A 20,981-nucleotide genomic window follows, 5' to 3' on the forward strand; every position below is an offset into this window, starting at 1 on the left:
GAGGCCCCAGTTGCCAGCAATTCTTGTTTTTCCTGATATCCTCTGAGATCAGGCCTTTGCTTTCCATCCCACTTGGAGCCCACTGCCTTTTGCTAGACATACCTTTGATTTAATGTAGCCTTTAGCCACATTCACTTTAGAATACTAGACATTTTGGCCAAACGTGAACATACGAGCTTTTCAGCCCCCATTCACCTTCACCTGGAAATTCTCTCTCAAAATGACACGAGTTATAAGGTGTCACTCAGAGTGCAAATCGGTCTGTCTTGAAGCCCTGGAGTTTCACTGCAGAGGAAAGTATGAGAGGGCAGGTCCGTGGACACACACACACCCGGGGCGCGTACGGGCTGGGGCTCAAACCGCCTGTCTCCCCCGAGCGTCAGCTCTTCCTCGAGCTCTGGGGTGAAAAAATCGATCACTTTAGCCATAAAACAGACACACTCAGATAGTAGAATATAACATACCTGTAATCTTAAGAACCTAAACCTTAAAGGCCAAGCAGGCAGCAGGTGACAGCTGGTCCCTCCCAGTCTGTTGGGGGTTCCTGCAGGGCCAGGCTGGGAAATGCTGGTTTTGACCCTCTGGAAGGGGAGAGGGTGAGGAGGAGCCCAGAAGACTCCTTTTTGGAGGCTGACCATCGCTGCTTTGATCCTGGCACCTGAGTGACTCCGCGTGTCCAGCCCGGGGCCTCATGCGGGGGAGGGGAAAGGGAGCCCCGATCCCAGCCAGGTTAACAGAGATAAGCGACAGGACAGCTGCAGACTCTTCCTGCGGGGGCGACACACATTCCCCTGGAACGAGGGGATTCAAGCTCCCTCTCAGCACAGCCTCCAGAACAGAGATGCCTGTGGTCCACGGAATACCAATGCAAAATTTTAAATGTGCAGAGTTTTCTAGAGGGTGTTCAGCCTTTTTTGGATTCTCAAAGGGATTCATGTCCCGAAAAGATAAGAACTACTGCTCTTAATTAAAAAGAGTTTGAAAGCAAACTGATGAGACTGAAGCTCTGGCCATGGGTTGTCACAAGGAAAGATTTTTATTTGAGAACATCGGATACTTCTGGAAATGTTCCTGCTAAATCCAAAAACACCTGACAGTCCAGCTCCAACACTCACAAACCCACCAACAGCCTCGTTCCACAGACAAGACGGGACCGTCCACGGCCGGCTCCCCTCCCACCGCCACTTGCCTCCATCCAGGGGCACAACTGAAATGCCAGGCCGCTCAGCTACTCCGGCCACAGGAGGGGAGAACGGGATCCCGCCTCCTAGGCCAGGGCCCCGGTGGGGGATGCTCACAGGGGCACAGCTGAGTCGACGTCACACACGAACACCATGACCAAAGTCCGCGAGTGCCCGACGGGTCCCCCTGGCTTCAGTGACAGCACAGCCAGGCTGGGACGGGCTGGCGTCCACCGTGTGATCATCTCACCACCCCAGGACAGCACGGTGCCTCTGAAGGAAGCACCACAGGAACCCTTAACCGCGATCACAGTTCTCACACTTTAAACGGGACAGAATCTCTCTCCCCAAGAACACCAGTTTGGACCTTCCTGGCTCGACAGGCTGTCGGGCAAAGGACAGCGCACCTGCCAGTCTTAGTTGACTGTGGAGTCCAAGGTGTGGGCAAAGGCCTGTCCAGAAAGGGCTGGACAGCGACTCAGCTGAAGGGGCGCCCACTACTGACGCCACTGCCCACGCCGCTCTCAGCTCGGCTGAGATCAGAACCCACGGTGAAGCGAGCACCTGCTGCTGGGGGTCTACTGACGGCCCTCCTCTACGAGCACGTGTACCCCTCTGTGAAGGGGTGCACTCACATCAGCGTCGCAGCCGCAGGAAGAACGCGTGTTTACACTCCGCGCTCTCCAAGGGGTAATATTTATCGTAAAAATCTAAAACATATTCTTCAGTCTTGAATCCAAACTTCTGGTAGAGCAGCATAGCAGGGTTGCTCGCTGAGACGTGAAGGGTTACGTCCTTGCCCATGCAGGTCTGCCAAAAGAGTGGAAAAACACAAGGTGAAAACAAAAAAGCCGGAGGGAAAATGAGTGGGTGAAGTAACTTTTAAGTGTAGGCAGTCAGTTACAGAAACCAGAGACACTGGGGCCTGAAGCTGAGACACTGCAGCACCAGCAAAAGCAGGAAACCTGACCCTTCTCAGCCGCCACCAAAACACTGCCTCGAAACGTTCAAGACCAAGGAAACGGATGGTAAGCTGGGTGTGTTCTTTTTCTCTTTGGAGCAAAGAGCCAACAGGGATCTTTCACTGTCAATTGTTTTATATTCAACTGCATTTAAATACATCAAGCATATCAACAACAACATCACAACATTCTTGAAGAAACAGAGGATAAGACGAGACATTCTGCTTTTAAAAACTAGACGTCATTCTGCAAGGGAATCGTAAAAATTCCCTGCCTAGACCTTCCAGAAAATATGTTAAATTATGTAGCCAGATATGAAATATTAAGACTTCTGTTTAATTACACAACCTGAATACCTTATACAGACATTCTGAATCACAAAGACACCCTCTCATCACTCCCAAACTTCTGAGAACTGAGGTTTCTGCATTTAGCGTGGGCCTAATCCTAGGGGAAAAGAGTGATGCTTGCTCTGTCAAGTCTAGGCGAGTTCTTGGATTCTTTAGTTAGCTACACAGAAGAAAGTACCCCGAAAGCCACATAAATTCACAATTTGCTCTTTAATGAGGAGGCACTGAGATCCTAGACTTGATGAGTTCCTGAGATTTTACAATCCCAGGTCAAAAGTAGACAGATTCCTTCTCATCCCTGCTTCCCTCACATTCTGCATCCAAAGGCATTTTTAGGACAAGAAAGAACTACAAGCACACCAAGGACGAGAGTCCTCTTTACGCTGCAAGTTGGCACAGTCCCAGCAGCGCCGTCGCCGAGCACAGCTGACCGTCTGGGTGGTACTGTGTCTGGGCCGGGGTTTATGGTCTGGCCGGGGGCCAGGCACCCACATACAAAGACGGACACTCCTCCTCCCAGCCAGGGAGGCTCAGTAAGGACCGAGTGTGCCACCAGAACATCACCCCTGCCCTATCCACTGGCCCTTGCTGGTGAAGGAGAAGGCAGAAGCCCATGGCCAACCTGCCAGGAGAGGGTGGACACGGGGAGGTAGGCCCTGTGCACGGGGTGGGTGAAGGTGGGGTGTGGCAGGGATCATGGAGACAGCCTCACACTAACTGCCAAGAGAGGAGAGGAGAATACAATTCCTCGATAGAGTGTTCTCAAGGTTCTCACCAACATCTGTGAATTATTGAGCAAGTTTCATTAAAAACTGGAAAAAAACACTGAATCATCTCCATCTTCTTTTTAAAAAGAATCTTGCCCACGTGACACACAATGCTCCATACCCAATGGTTTCTAAATAAGCTTCCAGATAAATTCTGGGGGAAAAAAAATCCTTGCATGTTTTTCTGGTGTTAGTATATAAATATATGGTCTATTTTCCTCAAAGGTGATACAGATATATCAAGGGATGAATTACTTAGAAGGTTCATAGCAACAGTAAAATTAAAAACAAGCAGCATTAACAGAATGCACGTACTACTGATTGATAGCTTTGCTAAAATGTTTAAAAATACTTAAGAACTAAAAGTCACTTCTCACTTCCACTTCTCAGAGTCACCGCGGTGGTGATTCCAAGAGCAGCAGCAGTTACGACATGGACGGTACAAGTGCTCTAGGCTCCCACTCGTGGTACTTTCCTCATTTCATTTACTACACACGTTCACAGACTGATTTCTTTGAAACCTGGGTGTGAGGAGCGACCCTCTTTTAGGGGGTGAAGGCTGCTCTCTGGGGGTTAATAACCTCGTGAGCGACACGGACCGGCTTTTCTTCACTGGCGGCGCCTGGCGCTGGCCCCCTCCTCCTCCAAGCCTTTCCCGGAAGTCCAGAGGCAGGAGGGCAGACAGCGAGCAGAGACCACATACCTGAATCAGATGATAAATCATGAAAGTCGCGATCCCCGCTCTTCTCCACTCAGGATGGACAAACAGAAATGAAATGTACGCTTCGTTGTACTTCACATCGGGGACCATGAAGCCAAAGGCAATGATGACTTTCTTATAGAGGACGACGACGCTGAAGTCCGGGTACTGCAGGCACTCGGACAGGTCAACACCTACGGAGAGAGGCCGGCAGGGTCAGCCCGGGCTCGGGGGCTAGTGAGCAACAGGCCACTCAGTCTGTGCTTTCAGCTGCATCTGCGTGCTAAAACACCCAAACTGGAGACAGAGACATTACCATAGACACCACACATTCAGATCATAAAAATAAAAAAGTGAATTTTAGAAAATATCAAAATTAGCATCGCCTGGTCTAAGTACATATGTTAAAAGAAGAGAAGCAGGACAGGGTGGGTAGGAGAGAGCACGCAAGCTCAGAACTGGACGCACCTAGCGTTGCACTCGGCCTCCAGGGCCGCGAGTGCCAGCTGGCGCATCCCTAAGCGCCCCGCCTCGGTGTCTGCCTTGGGTAAGATGAGAGATACCCAGACCCCAGGAGGCTGGGGAAAGATCCCGAGACCGCCCGTACACAGACAACTGACAAGCTCTTTGGTACAAATGTCACATTTTACAATAAAGGAGTAAAATATAACATAACTCCATGCTTAACGTTTGGAAGGCACCCAGTGTAGGGGCAGGAAGTAGCAGACACTCCCAGAATGCTCCTTTCAGCCCCATCCCACCCCCCACCACGTGCACTGTGACATCCTGACAAAATCTTATCCAGCTCCTAGAAGACACGTATCATTTCCTTTACATTCCAAAGCAGCGCGGTGAAACAGATCCACAAAGAACGTGTTTATATTTAGCAATGAAATTGTGTTCCTTTGATCGATGGCTTCAGAGACAATATGTTAAGGCTGATAAAATCACGAATCACATTGGATTTATTCTTATTTTCAAAGTCTGTGGTTGGGATATTTGGCTTTTTAAAAACAACTTTTGGGACTTCCTTGGTGGCGCAGTGGTTAAGAATCTGCCTGCCAATGCAGGGGACACGGGTTCCAGCCCTGGTCCGGGAAGATCCCACATGCCGCCAAGCCCGTGTGCCACAACTACTGAGCCTGCACTCTACAGCCCGCGAGCCACAACTACTGAAGCCCACGCACCTAGAGCCTGTGCTCTGCAACAAGAGAAGCCACCGCAATGAGAAGCCCGGGCACCACAACGAAGAGCAGCCCGCGCGCGGCAACGAAGACCCAACACAGCCAGAAATAAATAAATTAATTAATAAAAATAAATAAATAAAAACAACTTTTGGCTGTGCTAACACTCTCAAAAGGACCAGCTAAATAAACAAAGCACACAGAATTACTAAGGAAAAATCAAAAGTGTCCAAATACGCCCAAGCTACCAGCCTGTGTGGTGCTGATGGACATTACCTGGGATCTAGACACATGTGGAAGCAAAACAGGGTGAATCATTTATTCTGGAACCAGAGACAAACAGGGAAGAGGAACAAACAAAAACACTGTTTATGAATTTAACTGTTGGCTTCTTCTGGACCTTAGGAAAGAAAGAGATGTTTATATTTTAATATTTCTGTGTTAGCAGAGACAAACTGAATGAAATCATATAAGGTTTTGGGGGCCACACGACATACACTCATTTTAAAAACTGCTAAAGTGAATGACACAGAAAATGGATCTGCCTAGTTTGGGAGGGGAGAACATACCAGGCCAGAAAAACTCCTGACACATGGAGTTTATCGTCGGAATGTGATTTGGCCGGACATAGCAGTAATCAAGAGGTGCATCCGGCTCTGGCGTCCAGTGAGGGTCACTCCTGTGCAGGTGGGAACGAATCTGGGACAGCAGCTGCAGTTTGGGTGGCTTCGTTTCATAATCACGCCTCCAGAACCCAGAAAATAAACAAACTGAAGTCAAGAAAAATACCCATTATTCCCAGCCATTTGATTCACAAAACTCTTTGATCTGCTTGAAATTTTAAATTAATTTGCACTACTTTTATGGCGGCTGACTTAACAGCTACAATACTTTTCTGGTATGAAATTTAAAATTCATTCTATTAACGTTCGTCAGACCCAACCCCTCAGTACCTGCCAGGAACTCTACTAGTGCTGGTGAGCCTTGATGAACAGAATGGGGAAACAGAAACAGCATCCTAATTCAACCCTCTGAGTGCTGTGACACAGGACAGAGCCCAGGAGAGGAAGGCCCAACCCCGCCAGGACAGCTGGGGACCAGGAGGTGGAGGAGGCTCGCTTGCTGCTTCCCGGCGTCTGCCCGGGAGGGCGGGGCTGTGCCAGGAGGACCGCATGACTGGGGGCTGCAGAGCAAGCGTGGTCAGCAGAGACAACTGTCAGTCACGCACAGCCCAGCGCTGGGGCCTCTCCGGCCAGCTCGGCGTCCAGGGCGCTGCCTACACAAGGAGACTCATCAGCAGTCCACATACAGGCCCGACTGAGACATCATCCCATTTTTTCATTTCACAGACGACTTAATATATATACAACTTTGAAATTTAAAACAAAACAATGAGTATGATAATCATAATGAAATCTAACAGAGTTAACTTATCCTTGCCTTTTATGTTTCTTTCAAAGGACCATCCTTTCTGCAAAAATGTACAGCTGAAACAAGCCAAGGATGAGACTGGACACAGAGCACAGACTCGGTCCTTGCTGATGCCAGCTCACAGGTCTTGGTCTTTATTCACGCCAACTGGGGAACAGGGCTTGAAAACCACAAACATTACTCCCCATGACACGCTCGACATCACAGCTCTTCTCTGTATACCTGATGTAAGGCTTTAGGATCCGAGAAGTGTAAGGGCTGACAATGCTCTGGTCCACAGCCATATCTTCTGACCCCACCAAACGGTACAAAAATTTTGTGGTCTGGTGCCGAAATCCTTTCCTGGATGGCAAGGCAGTCTATGAGAAAGACATGTTAGTTATATAAAAATAAAATTACTCAAAGGATTGGTTTAATTTCCACAGATAAGTAGTACTTACAACATTTTTATGTGTCAGAAAGTAAGTCCACAGGAATTAACTGGAAAGCTCAAGGTTCAATACAAACTTCATAGGTACCTTTACATAAAAATGGGTATGAAAAACTAATTCCGGTTTAATAGTTTAAAAGCAAAATAACTTTAAAACTTTTTAAGTTTTGTAAAGACTTTAAAAGAGATTTAGACAGGTGAAATGCAGAATTGATCCCTGGATTTACAGCCTCTCCAGGTTTCATGTTGTCTATAAAGGCACAGTCAATCCACTCATCAAATGTTCACCAGTCCGAGCATCAGGGGGGAGGGGTAACACACACAGGCCTCCTGTCTCATGAGTGGTCTCTGTTATCACAGGGGCGTGGGGGTCAATCACTGCTGCATCTGCATGTGGATCTATTACAATATGTCTCTACCAAGTAAATCTGACAAAAGCAGGACTGATGCAGATTATCATCCCTAAAACACAGCATGAGCGGAGAGGCCCGACCAGAGGGTCAAGGGGGACGCAGTCCTGCTCCTCCAGAGGATGTCCCCACAGAAGGGCTGCAGACGTCTGCTCTCCAGACACTGCTGCTCCAGGGCCCTCGGTCATGTCGTAACAGAACATGACAAGTAGGGTTTTATAGCAAAGAGCTCAGATGGAAAGATTAAAAGGCACATTTATAAAGTGGTTTCCCAAGGGTTGGATGAAGTTTAGAAACCTGAGTTGTTTTTGTAGAAACAGCTTGCTCTTAGCATAGAAAATAACTTTGTTGGAAGAAGAGCAAGAATTCTTTCCTTAATAATTTGCTCTGATTACTTTCCCAAACCGGACACCAAAACTTTCAAAGGCCAACTCTGAAATTCTTCCAGGACTTTGCATTTCAAAGTGAAATTCAAAGTTGTGGTATACAGTTTCCAAATATGGCCCAATGCTTCCTCCTGTGCCTGAAGGTACAAGTGTCTCCCCACATGGAAAGGCAGAGTCAACGTCCCCTCCCCTGGAATCTGGCGGGCCTGGGACAGGCTGGACCAGTCAGAACATGGCATAAGTAACATTCTGGGACTTCTGAGCCCAGGCCATAAGGGAGCCGGCGGCTTCTACTTCCTCCCTCCTCGAGCCCAGCTGCCACAGTGCCCAGGCGCAACCACTGAAGGGCTGGCGGCCACACGGAGACAGGCTCTGGAGGACCCAGCTCCCAGCTGAGTGGAGCCACAGGGTGGCCCTTCCTTCAGCACATGAAGGAGAAGAACACCCAGCTGAGCCAGTCCACAGACTCAGAAGAGGAATTAAATAGTTACTGTTTTAAGCCACTAAGCTCTGGGCTGGTTTGTAACGCAGCAGAGACTACAGCGGCCCCTGAGCCCATGAAGCAGCATCAGGTTAAATGGGAAGGTGAGGTGTGTGAAAGCCCTGGATGCGTGCAGTCCCCACCCCTTCCCTCTCCCTTGCTTCCACACCAGTTTGAACACCCTCAGCTTCTGCCTGGAACACTACTCTAGAATCTACTCCCGGTGAAGGTGCTGGGAAAACTGCTGAAATGACAACAAAGGACTTAGAATATTGCAACTTAGTTGACAAAGCAGCAGCTGCAGGGTTTAAGACGACTGACTCCAATTTTGAAAGAAGTTCTAACTGTGGGTAAAATGCTATCCAACAGCACTTCATGCTACAGAGAAATTGCTCATGAAAGGAAGGGTCAATCAATAAGGCAGACTTCACTGTTGACTGATTTTAAGAAACTGCCACAGTCACCATGATCAGTCCACAGCCATCAACATCAAGGCAAGACCCTCCACCAGCAAAAAGATTACAACTCACTGAAGGCTCAGATGATGGTATTTTTTAGGAATAAAGTATCTTTTTAAAAAAATAATAAATTTATTTCTTTTATTTCTTTTTATTTTAGGCTGCACTGGGTCTTCGTTGCTGCATGAAGGCTTTTCTCTATTTGTGGCAAGCAGGCATTACTCTTTGTTGCGGTGCGCAGGCTTCTCATTGCGGTGGCTTCTCTTCTTGCGGAGCATGGGCTCTAGGCACACAGGCTTCAGTAGTTGTGGCACAGGGGCTTAGCCCTGCACCAGGGCTCGAACCCGTGTCCCCTGCATTGGCAGGCGGATTCTTGACCACTGTACCTCCAGGGGAGCCCCAGGAATACAGGATCTTTTAATTAAGGTATATATATTGGATTTTTAGAGATAATACTATTACACACTTGATAGACTACACTATACTGTAAACATAACTTTTACATGCATTGGGAAACCAAAATATTCACGTGACTCTCTCTGTTGCAATATTTGCTTTAATGCAGTGGTCTGGAACTGAACCCGAAATATCTCTGAGGTCTGCCTGTAAGCACTCAACAAACAATGTTAAGGATAGGTCTCTTCAAAAAACCAAATGAAAAGATAAAGAAGTAATGGCGTCAACATTCATATTAGGACTCCAGAAGGGGAAGAAAAAAATAAAGGAGAAATGTATTTAAAGAGCATGATGAGGAATTTCCCAAAATAAAGAAGCATGAGTTTCCCTTCAGGTTCCAGTCCTGCATGTAAGGAGCCTGGAAGTCCTCACTCCACCGTAACAAGGAAAAGGCTGAACAAGCTGAAAATCAACAACTCTTCTCCGACCCATCAGAGAAGTAAGGTCACAGGGCAAACCGTTGCCTCGCAGACTGGAGACAGACAAGTGGATACAGAGGTTCACAACCTACTGGAGTAAGAAGCCTCGGGAAGCAGTGCTGTGAGGGGAAAACCTTACCTGCCATCGATGAACTGCTGGAGGCTCAGCGAGGACAAGTCTGAGAGAACAGACACCAGGCAGGCCCCGCACTTGCGTGAGTTTTACCACTAGGAGGCTCTACCACGTGCTCACTGTGAGGATCAAAGAAAAATCCCCTCCTGCTGCCATGGGGAGCAGCTCATTCTGAACTGTCAGGGTATCTGTGCTCCTTAACAAGGCTGCCCTCAGGCGAAACTATTCTGCCAGAGCCTAACCTACCTGAGGGAAGGGAATACCCAGCCCCTGCCCCCTCTAGCCACCTTGTCCCACCTAACTGGGGAGGAAAACTGAGAAGCCCTTGTGGAGTCTCAGCCCAGGGGCACATGCTCACTTAGAGACCGAGGACCAATCCGAGGACTGCAGAACACCTCCCCCCCACATCACTAACGGTCTATTCCCACAGTGCCTTGTACCCAGGACACCATCCTTGGCTGTCAACAAAAAATTACAAGGCAAGCTAAAAGGCAAAAACACAGTTTGAAGAGCCAGAAGCATCAGAACCAGACTCAGATATGGCAGAGATGTTGGAATTACTGAACTGGGAATAACTATGATTAGCATGTTAAGGGCTCTAATGGACAAAGTAGAGGACATGAAAGAACAGATGGGTAATTTAAGCAGAGATGGAATTTCTAAGAAAGAATAAAAAAGAAATGCTAAGATCAAAACCACTGTAGCAGAAATGAAGAACGGCTTTGATGGGCTCGTTGGTAGACCGGACGTGGCTGAGGAAAGACTTCCCGAGCTTGAGGACATGTCAACAGAAACTGCCAAAACTGAAAAGCAAAGGGAAGAAAGGCAGAACGGAACAGAATATCCAAAAACTGTGGTACAACTACAAAAGGTGTAATATATGCATAATGGGAACAGCAGAAGGAGGAAAAAGGAACAGAAGAAACACCTGAAGCAATAACAACTGAGAATTTCCCCAAGTTAATGAGACACCAAACCAAAACCACAGTCCCAAGGAGCTCAGAGAACAAGGAGGATAAACGCCAAGAAGCATGTTGGACACGTGTAACTGAAAGAGAAGAGGTGCCAAGCAAGATAAATGAGAGCAAAAAACACTTGAAACGCATGAACACAAGTCAAGATCAAAAACAAAGAGAAAACTCGGAAAGCTTCCAGGACATGGGACAATAAAAAGGGAGGCCACCTACAAAGAAACAAGAGTAAGCCTGACATTGTGGCTCCAGGAAAGACACTACAGCAAGACGATGATGGAGTAATAATGCTAAAAGTTAAAAGAAAAAACAAAATGACAATTTTATATCCAACTATGTTAGCATTTAAATGCAAGAGTGAAGTGAAGATCTTCTGAGGCATACTGGTTTAAAAATTAACCTCAAAAAGACCGTATTTTAAAGAACTATTAGAGGAAGTACTCTAGCAAGAAGTTAACCCAGAAGAAGCAATGGGAAGTGAGACTGAGTGAACACTTTAGTGAGATTTACTGGTACCTAAACAAGCAACACAAAAGAAAAAAAGGCAAAGGAGAGCATGCAAAGGTATTTTTTGGTTTGCAGGGTGAAGAGCACATGATAATATTAAAAAATTAACAGAGAAAAATCAATACATGTCTTAAGTTAGGACCTATAAAAAGAATAAAAATAGAACATACAATTTTCTTTATAGAAAAGATTCAACATCACATAGACTATTTTCTTTGACTGCAATATAATTTGATTAGAAATTAAATCAATTACTAAAAGATACTGTAAAAATTCTCATGTATCTAATAAAACTACGAGTTATTTACCACTAAATAACTCTTGGCTTAAAGAGGAAATGCTGAGAAAAATTACAAAACGCAAAGTACTGATTGATAAAAAATCACATCATTTCAAAGGTCATGAGTCATGGTTAAAATATCATAGAGACAGTTATAGCTATGAATATACTGATCAGAAGACAAGAAAGAGAATGGATTGAACAAATGCATTTACGGCTGCTCCCCTATGTAACTGCATTAAAGAGATACTAAAATTCCAGGTTAAAATGGGGGATTAAACACAAACATCCAATTTTATTTCCTCCCAAAACCCAACTACAAGAAACAGACTTAAAAAAAGAAAAGACAAGCAGGCAAGAACAAAAAGATCAGGAGAAGAAACCAAAGTAACTGGGAAGCAGATGGACACAAAGTAGCAGATTTAAAGCCAAAATCCCAAGCTGGCTTTCAGTGAAGTGAGAACCAGCCCAACCTGTACTGCAGAATCCTCCTAAATTAACCCAGGTGGCAGCACCAGGTTCCTCTGGAACTGGGAAAAACTAAGGAGCAGATAAAAGCTGTGGGTGGAGCAGGAAGGCCCCAAACCTCCAACCCCGCCCCCACCGGCGGGGTGGCTGCCCTCCCCACAGGAGTCTGGGGGCCCAGCTCTACAGAAGGCCTAACCAGGCTCTGGACGGGCAGCTCACGTGGCACTGAGGGGTGAGGCCTGCACCAGCTGAAGGCTAAGTAAGACCCCCTCTCCCGGTGGCCACAAGGGTCCCGAGACTGAAGAGTCTTCTGCAGGGACTCTGACTGGCCTAAGGGTCTAAAGGAAGTGACACTGGGGGTCCTCGGCCTAGAATTCCCTGTTCAACCTAGCTTTCCCGAGGACTCTGAAAGCACTGCTCCACTGCCGGCTTCCTTCCAGTATTGCTGTTAAGCTGGCACTCAGCTTTACCCAGCGCTAGCTGGGGATTCTGGCTCTAAGTTCAAGGCCTTTCAGACACACAAGGTCTCAAAGTTTACTTCCCAGGCAGCTTTCCTCTGGAAGCCACTAGGATGTGCTTCACTAAAGAAGGGAGTAAACCTATGAAAAGGTAAAGATGGGGAGCAGGAAACAGGGGGTTCAATCCAGCAGAGGGGAAGATGGGGCTCCGGCAAGGGGAGATGCCAGGACCACGATGGCGGCCAGTACAGAGCGACAAGTGTGACTCAAGGGGCAGACATCCTGAGGCTACCGTCACTAAGCCTCTGCCCCACTGGACCGTCCTGTAAACCCGAGGACGCTTGTCCGTGCTCAGCTTGGTTCACAACGCATGTGAGGCTCCCCTGCTCCCTCTGCGGGCTCCCTGGGTCAGCGGAGGACACTTACCCCACAGATAACCGCCCTGACCTCTGACAAGCTGGAGGGAAGCACGGCAGCCCTGACGCAGGACAGGGACCCCCCCGCAACCAGATTTCCGCACATTCGCTGGTACACACTGCAGCCCGCTGATGCTCACACTCCCAGGACTCCTTAACGACCTTGGCCACCGACTTCCCCAGGAAGGGGTCACGGCACGGCAGCTGAAGCCAGAACACGACTGGACGAGCTTCCTGGGGCTGCCGTATCAACACTGCACAAACAGGGGGCCTTAAACAACAGAAATGTATGTATTCCTTCTCTCATGGTTCTGGAGGCCAGAAGCCAGCCAGCAAGGTGCCAACAGGGCCGTGGTGTCCCAGAAGCTCTGGGTGGCAATCTATTCCATGTCCTTCTCTTGGCTTCTGGTGTGGCTGGCAAGGCTTGCTGCCCCTTAGCTCTGCAGACACATCACTCTAAAAGCTGTAAAAGCTGCCTCAGTCATCACATGGCATGTCTCCTGTGTGTCTCTCTCCTCTTGTAAGGACAGAAGTCACACTGGGTTAAGGGCCCAACCTACTCCAGTGTGACCTCAGCTTAACTACTTATACCTGCAAAGGCCCTATCTCCACATGAGGTCACATTCACTGGCACCAGGGGTCAGGACTTCAATATACACTTTTGGGGACACAATTCAATCTACATCAGTGACCCAAAAAGCCCGTCAAGCTTATCTTCTCCTGGAAGCCTTCATCTAATAGCAGCAATTTCCTTACACAGCTCCATCTGTGCTTCCTACTTAGTTTTCAAAACAAACAAACAAACAAAAAAACAACTAAAAGTACACCGTTTAGGGATAAAGACGTTAAAAAGGCAGAGGAATGATTAACACTGAAAGTCAGGAAGTGGCTCCCTCTGGGGGGAGCAAGCAGTGCCCAGAAGGATCTTTAAGGTGTTTTTAATGCCCTGTGTCTTAACCCAGGAGCTAGATTCATAGTTATTTATCTTATTAACCTCTAAATTATATCCATATGTTCTATGCATTCTTCTATGGGTACGATGCATTTCATACTTTTAAAAATTAAGTATAGGGATTAAAAAGACAAACCTATGAGAACAAAGAAGAGGTGAGCAGATGACAGCAACGAAAGCATATGAGTAAGTGGCAAGTGACTAAGACCAGCAGAGCCAAAACCTAAGGCAGCGGTGAGGACAGGCCAGAGCCGGTGCCTCAGGACAACGCAGCAACGGGGGCATCAGGTCCTGCTGAAGCTGAGGGTGAGCAGGGTGGCTATGGACTGAGCGTCTCTTTAGTTAAGAGGTTAAAGCTCCAATGACACCTCTGCCGTTCACATCCAGAAATGACCCCTCCCTCCAGGGGCAGGCTAGACTCTGGCGGCTCCAAAGAGATTCTGAGGCAGCCAAGGGTGGAAGCTCTGTCCTGAAAACGGAGATTCAGGTGAAGTTTAACAACTGCATGGTCAGCTCCTGGTCCTCCCTATGAGGCTTCTAGGATGTAGGCAGGCAGGTTACTACTTCCCAGGAAAGGAAAGCTGGGAAATAGGGAAATAAAGAAAATTAAGGGGATCCAGCTACAGCAAGGGTCTTTGGCGAACTACAGACCCCACAGGCCAAAACCAGCCAGCTTTTGTAAATACATGTTATTGGCATACAGCGACGCCCATTCATCATGTATCATGTACGCTGCTCTCACACTGCACAGCAGGGCTGGCCTGCAAAGCCACAGCTACTTACTATCTGACCCTTTATAGAAAAGGCTTGCAAATCTCTGGTCTAGAGGGCCCAATATCCAAACAACAGGGGTGTTCTAAAGAGACAAACCAGAGACAATAGAAGCTAGGAAATTCCAGAACTCAAGAAGGAGCGTTTCAGGGACTTCCCTAGTGGTCCAGTGGCTAAGACTCCGTGCTCTCTATGCAGGGGGCCTGGGTTCAATCCCTGGTCAGGGAACTAGATCAAGCATACCATAACTAAAGATCCTGCATGTCACAAAGAAGATACCGCGTGCCACAACTAAGACCCAATGCAGTCAAATAAATAAATAAATATTATTAAAAAAAAAAAAAAAAAAGGAGCATTTCAAATGGCAAGGCCCACAGAGCAAAGGCCCAGCCCCAGGAAAGAAAAGCCCCACATGTGGTATCATCACTGAGTAATATCAGAACGCTGGCAACAAAGACCAGATGCTACTAGTGTCCAAAGAAGCAGACAGGAAAATGTGCAAAGATCCAAACAGGCAATTCACAAACAACTAGGAAACAGAAAAAATGTTTAACTTCACCTGTCATCAAATAAATGTAAAAAAACAAGGCTTCATTTTACAGCCATCAGATCAGCAAAACCAGGTGAAGGATGGTTAGTAGCAAACTCCAGCAAAGATACAAGAGAGAAGTCGTCTTGCTCCTGCCGTGGGAAGGCGGATTCCAGCACTTCTGGGTGGAATCAACTGTTCCCGGGAGCGCTCACACACAGGCATCCTCCGGCCACGCTGACCCACACTGACCCCAGCTGCTCTTCCCACAGGGTGTCACCTAACTACACAGATGTTCACACGCCTTCACTCCTGCTCAGCTCAGTGTCCAGTACGCTGTATGTCCTCAACAAACCTGTCCGTCAAAGCCACGACCCAAACCACGTACAGCCACCCTCAGGGACTAAGAGATACAAAGAAAACATCTAGGTTCCTTCTGGAATCCCCAAAAGGAAAACAAAAATCCAAACTCAGACGTATGAAATGATGTTCATATTGGACAAATAAAAAAAAATACAGCCCAGCCATTTTTGTACCTCTCTCCCTTGCTGTTTTCTTCCACATCCCCACGTGCTCCTTGGAGCTGCAGCCCCAGGAGTTGGAGAGCGAGGCCAACACTTACCTGGTACCGGTCAAGGATTCTGAAGTCCTGACAGGTTGTCCTGTACATGGCTTGTCCAGCTGGAAGCCTGGAAACTCCTCCTTCTTTGGCCCCATAAATCCCGTCCACTAACAGAAGCGCGGCATTCACAACCTGATCCAGGTCAAAGAGCGGCAGCCCCCGGTCCCTCTTCGCCTGCCGGACAATCAGCTTCCGCTTCAGCCGCCGGGCCTCCGGGGTCATGGCCACGGCCCCGGGACAGGCTTCCAGCCGCTTGAGGAGCAGCTTCTCCTCGTAGATGCTCACGGGGGTGAACCTGGGCCCTTTGGGCTTCCGGTCCTTCTCCAGCACGGGCTTCCTCTTCTCTCGAGCCCTTGTTTGCAAGGACGTGTTGGAGTCTGTGTCCTCGCTGTCGATGTCCATCCTGTCGGGCTTCTCCTCCTCACTCTCCACCTCCTGCTTGATCTGCTCAGGCGCTCTGACCTTCTTCCTGCCTCCAACCCCTGGCCCCGAGGCGGCAGAGCCGGCAGGGGGCGGGATGTACTCCATCCCGGGGTCAATGACGCCGTCACCTTCCATCTCATCGTCATCTGCGCAGAGCAGAAAGCAGGAGGGGAATGCAGACCCGCCGCCCACAGGGACAGCACACACACTGCCATCAGGGCCACACACAACCCAAGAGACCTGAGGACGGGCCGTCTTACCGTGAAACAAGGCTTGTGGCGGCATCACGTCTGGAATCAGATCAGCTTCTGAGAGCAGGCTGGGCGTGGCTGAGTGAGAGGCAGGGGTCCCAGGGGCAGAGAAATCCAGAGACGGGGAAGGAGATGGGCTTGTCAGCGGGGTGCGGTCGGAGGAGCTCAGGGATGAGAAGTCGATCACTTCTCCTTTTTCCAGAATCACATCCGGCCTGCGTCCTCGGCTGATGAACTTCACAGGCGTCGAGGAGGTGCTGCGGTCAAGAAAGCCAGCCGCCTCTTTCTGGGCTCTCCGGATGTCCTTCGCTTCCTGAGTGCGAGACCTTTTCTCTTTCAATTCCATGGCAGATTCCACAGGATTCCGACTCACCCGCTTTCTAAGTCCCTCGACAGTAATGATGGGATCTAAAGTTGGTTTCGAGGCTGCTGGAAAAGAATAAATATCTAAATTTTTTAATAGCTATTCAACGTTAGCTTCTTTTTCTAACTTATTGTGACTCTACTTCCATGTTTGAAAGAGAAAAACGTTCAATGAATGCCCTAAACTAAGATTTAGATTTCTCTTAACCAGGAAAAAGGAATTATAATGCAAATGTAAACACTTCTGCACCGTCTTTCACCTACTGGAATTGGTAAACGTTAAAAGTCTGATAATGCTCAGAGAGCGTAGGGGGAAAAATGGATAGTTCATGCCTTTTTGATAGGGCATAAACTTTATTACAACTTTTTGGAGGGTAATTTGGCAATATGATTAAAATTTTGAATAAATATGCCCTTTGATACAGCAACCTATTTCCAGGAATTTATCACAAAAAATTGGCACATATGTGTAATTATAGTATTGTTTAAATACCAAAAAAGGATAGAAATAACCAAAATGTCCATCAACGGGGTAAAGGTTTAATAAATTATCACATAGCCATTCAACGGAATGCAATGATATAAAAGAAAATAGGGTAGATCTACATGTACTGTTATGGGAAGATGTCCAATGTATACTGGTAAGTGGGGAAAAAAATGGAGAACAAGTAATATAGTATGAATCAGTTTACGGGGTTTTTTTCAGTAAAAAAATGTTTCAATATGCAGAGGGGACTTCTGAAAGCTTCACAAGAGACAGCAGTGGCTCCGCTGGAGTGAAGCTGCAGGCAGGGTGGGCACGTGGGGAACTTGCAGACTTTACACCTTCAATACTATGAGATTTGTTTCCAATTATATTTTTAAAAATTCAAAAGGTCATTAAAAATCAGATCAATGTGTGATAGTACGGAGCTACTGTTAATTTTTTATAAGTGTGAAGATGGCATTATGGTTAGGCTACAAAAAAGAGTCCTTATGGATAAGAGATAAATCATGAACTATTTAGGAAGGAAGTGCTGATGCCTGGAAGTTGCTACTAAATAATCCGAGGGTGGGGATGTGTGGAGGGTTGGGAGAAAGGACCCAGGGGCCAAGATAAAATGAGATTGGGGCGTCCCAGGTGGTCCAGAGGTTAAGAATCCGCCTTCCAATGCAGGGGACGAGGGTTCGATCCCTGGTCGGGGAACTAAGATCCCACATGCCAAGGGGGAACTAAGACCTGCAACTAAGACCCAACACAGCCAAATAAATAAATAAATATTTAAAACAAACAAACAAACAAAAAAAACCCAAGACTGCCAGTGTTAATTGCTGAAGTGAAGACAAAGGTACCAGGGGATTCACTATATTACTTCACATTTGTATATTTTAAATTTTCCATACTAAAAAGATCAAAACCATAAATAAACAGATTGAAAACAGAGAACCTTTCAGATACTAAAGGAAATTTATTAAACTGGTAACTTGATTAGGCAGTTATAAAACATTTTTTGTATAATATTTATTTACGGCATAAAAAACTGTGTTAGAATAAAACTGTGGGGCAGAGCAGCTCCAGGGAGGCAAGGGCTCCGTGCCTGGTAAAAGCGGATTGTCTACACTGGCACCTCTCGGCTCACGACAGTACCTTTCACTTTCAGAGTGGAGATGGACAGCTTCTCTCCCTCGGGTTTCAGGGTAGGGGGCCTGTTGTGGACGAGCTTCCACCATCCCGGTTCTCCAAATTCCTGAGCTCCCGAGCGGAAGTACATGGGGCTCCCCACGCTAAGGCAGCCCGCCACTGTGCTCCACCAGGTGGAGGTCTTTTTCCTGGAGAGTCCAAGAATTTAAAAATTATTGGCTTTTCAACTCTATCCTTACATAGACAGTGCAGTCTCTGCCTCCAAGTCTGTGATAGGCTATGCAACTTCCCCTCTTTGAAGGAATAGAGCACATTGGATAAGGGAGAGGCTCGGGGTTCTGCGTGGCTTCAAATGCCAGCTCCACCACCTTCTAGCTGCCTCAGTTTCTTCATCTTTAAAATCAGGATAATAGAACGTGCAAGACTGCTGTGGGGATTAAATGAAGTTAATTCAAACAAAGCTCATACAACACTTCTTATCCATGATTATGGAGTTCTACAGGCTAATTTTATTTAACTTGAGCTGCTTTTATGTATGAGTTAAACACAACTCTCAGGAAAGAAAGCAGGAGAGTCATTAGCCCTGGTAAACAGTTCATTTTACCCAAGGAGAAGGATGCATCCCTCAGTCTGCTACTTGCCTTCGCATAGAAGAGTAGGAATAAAACTATATGGTATGTCCCACAGAGCTGAGCTGTGGGGGAATTACCAACTCTGACCAAACCCCCCCAAAATACAGCAAGCATTTCAAAATAACTACACAACAGTGTATACAACAAAAATTTTAAATGATATGTAAAATGTCAACTATTCAGGTTCCTGCTAAAAATGCTTTTTTAAGGAAACTGTTCTATTTCCACCTTGAAAACATAAATCAATGACCAGAAATCCTACAGAACAGTTTTTCATAGGAAAGTCAGTCTAACAGATGACAAATACTGCTAGGGAGGCAAGAGAAAAAAGTATCCTTAGGAACAGAGATGTACTAGAAAAACACAGACAAACCAAAAGAACCCCACAAAAAACAAAAAAACTTTATAAAGGCATGAGCACATATCTGAGACAGGAGAATGACCCCCAGCATTCTGGGTCAGAGCAGAACAAGGTCTCACCTTGTTCTGACCTTTCCAGGCCCCCCTCCTGTTGCCCAGAGGTCGGACAGGGCAAACCCATCCCACTTGCTTTCTTACACTGCCCAACGCTGTCCCACAGGCCCTGTGGGATCTGTTCACTTTTCTTCCCATTATCCTATTTGGCTTTGAATCCCTCTGGTGAATTTTCCATTTCAGTTATTGTACTTTTCAGCTCCAGAACTTCTTTATCTCTTTATTGATATTTCCGTTTTGTCCATACATTGCTTCCCTGATGTTCTCCACTTCTTTCTTTAGTTCTCTGGGCATCTCTAAGACAGCGCTTTAACGTCTTTGTCCAGTAAGTCCACCGTTAGGTCTTTTTCAGGGACAATTTCTGTTAGTTTATTTTTTTCCTTTGAATGGGCCATACTTTCCTTGTTCTTTGTATTCCTTGTGTTTTGCTGGACAGTGGACATTTGAATCTAATAATGTGTTAACTCTGGACACCAGACTCTCCTCCTTCCCCGGGGTTTACTGGTTTTTGACAGCTGCAGGCTGTCTCTGTGCCAAAGATCAGCCGGAGCAGAAACTCAAGGTCCTCTCAGCTCATGTCTAAGCCTGTGCCTCCCACCCTGGACATGCAGGGTGGCTAATTCCCCTGTATATGTGGTTGCTTTTGAATGTCTTAGTCTTCAATGTCTGGCTCCAAAAAGGGGACAAAGAGGAAAGTGAAAGCGGGGAGGAAGGTGCCAGCCCTCTGAGTCCCTTTAAAGTCACCTCAGCCAGAGGGGGAGGGGCTTGCAACAATGGAGGAGGTGCAACAACAAAGGCCGCCCACCCCTCTGTCAGCACCTCTGTGATCAGAAGCAGCAGTCAGTGATCAGCACAGATATGATATGTGGAGGACAGCGTCCTTTGTGTCCACCCCGGATCCCATACTATGTGCAAGCTGCTCCAGGAATGTGTGCATGGCTGTCTGCCACGGTTAAAACTGACCAACACTGATTGTAATTTATGGTGCAAGGCTTCCACTGGAAGTTGCAAGCCTTCAGCTGACTCCAGAGTTCCAATACAGTTACACTGGAGTCTGCCAATGCAACTGCTACCTAAGTGGGCAGACAGATTTCTGGTGCTTCCTACTCTGCCATCTTCCCAGAACCCTCATCATACAGGCACAGCTCATGTTACTGCACTTCACAGATACTGTGTTTTTTAAAAACTGAAGGTTTGTGGCAACCCTGAATCAAGCAAGTCTATCGGTGCCATTTTTCCAACAACATGTGCTCACTTCATGTCTTTGTGGCATGTTTTAGATGTTGTAGTATTTCAAAGTTTTTCATTATTATTGTATTTGTTACGGTGATCTGTGATCAGTGACTTCTGATGTTACTCCTACAACTTGCTCAAGTTCAGACGATGGTTAGCATCTTTTAGCAATAAAGTATTTTTTAATTAAGGTGTGTACACTGTTTTTTAAAAAATTATGCTATGCATACTTAACAGACTACAGCATAATGTGAACATAACT

General features: G+C 46.9%; 1 protein-coding gene across 2 annotated transcripts in view; it reads right to left on the reverse strand.

The window, feature by feature from the left end:
• Window positions 1-1,017: 1,017 nt before the first annotated feature.
• Window positions 1,018-20,981, reverse strand: part of KAT14 (lysine acetyltransferase 14) — a 39,062-nt gene continuing 19,098 nt past the window's right edge. Inside the window, exons 4-10 of one of the 2 annotated variants that reach the window (XM_059896070.1) lie at window positions 18,387-18,568; window positions 16,406-16,822; window positions 15,723-16,291; window positions 6,798-6,934; window positions 5,714-5,889; window positions 3,964-4,154; window positions 1,018-1,991 (exon numbers count right to left, since the gene is read on the reverse strand). In XM_059896070.1, the coding sequence (XP_059752053.1) occupies window positions 1,818-1,991; window positions 3,964-4,154; window positions 5,714-5,889; window positions 6,798-6,934; window positions 15,723-16,291; window positions 16,406-16,822; window positions 18,387-18,568 (1,846 nt within the window). In that variant the 3' untranslated portion in view covers window positions 1,018-1,817. Of the gene's footprint in view, window positions 1,992-3,963; window positions 4,155-5,713; window positions 5,890-6,797; window positions 6,935-15,722; window positions 16,292-16,405; window positions 16,826-18,386; window positions 18,569-20,981 lie in introns of both variants that reach the window. The other variant, XM_059896068.1, reaches the window with a different exon arrangement.

Source organism: Balaenoptera ricei, chromosome 15 (genome assembly GCF_028023285.1).
Source record: "Balaenoptera ricei isolate mBalRic1 chromosome 15, mBalRic1.hap2, whole genome shotgun sequence".
Lineage (NCBI taxonomy): Eukaryota > Metazoa > Chordata > Mammalia > Artiodactyla > Balaenopteridae > Balaenoptera > Balaenoptera ricei.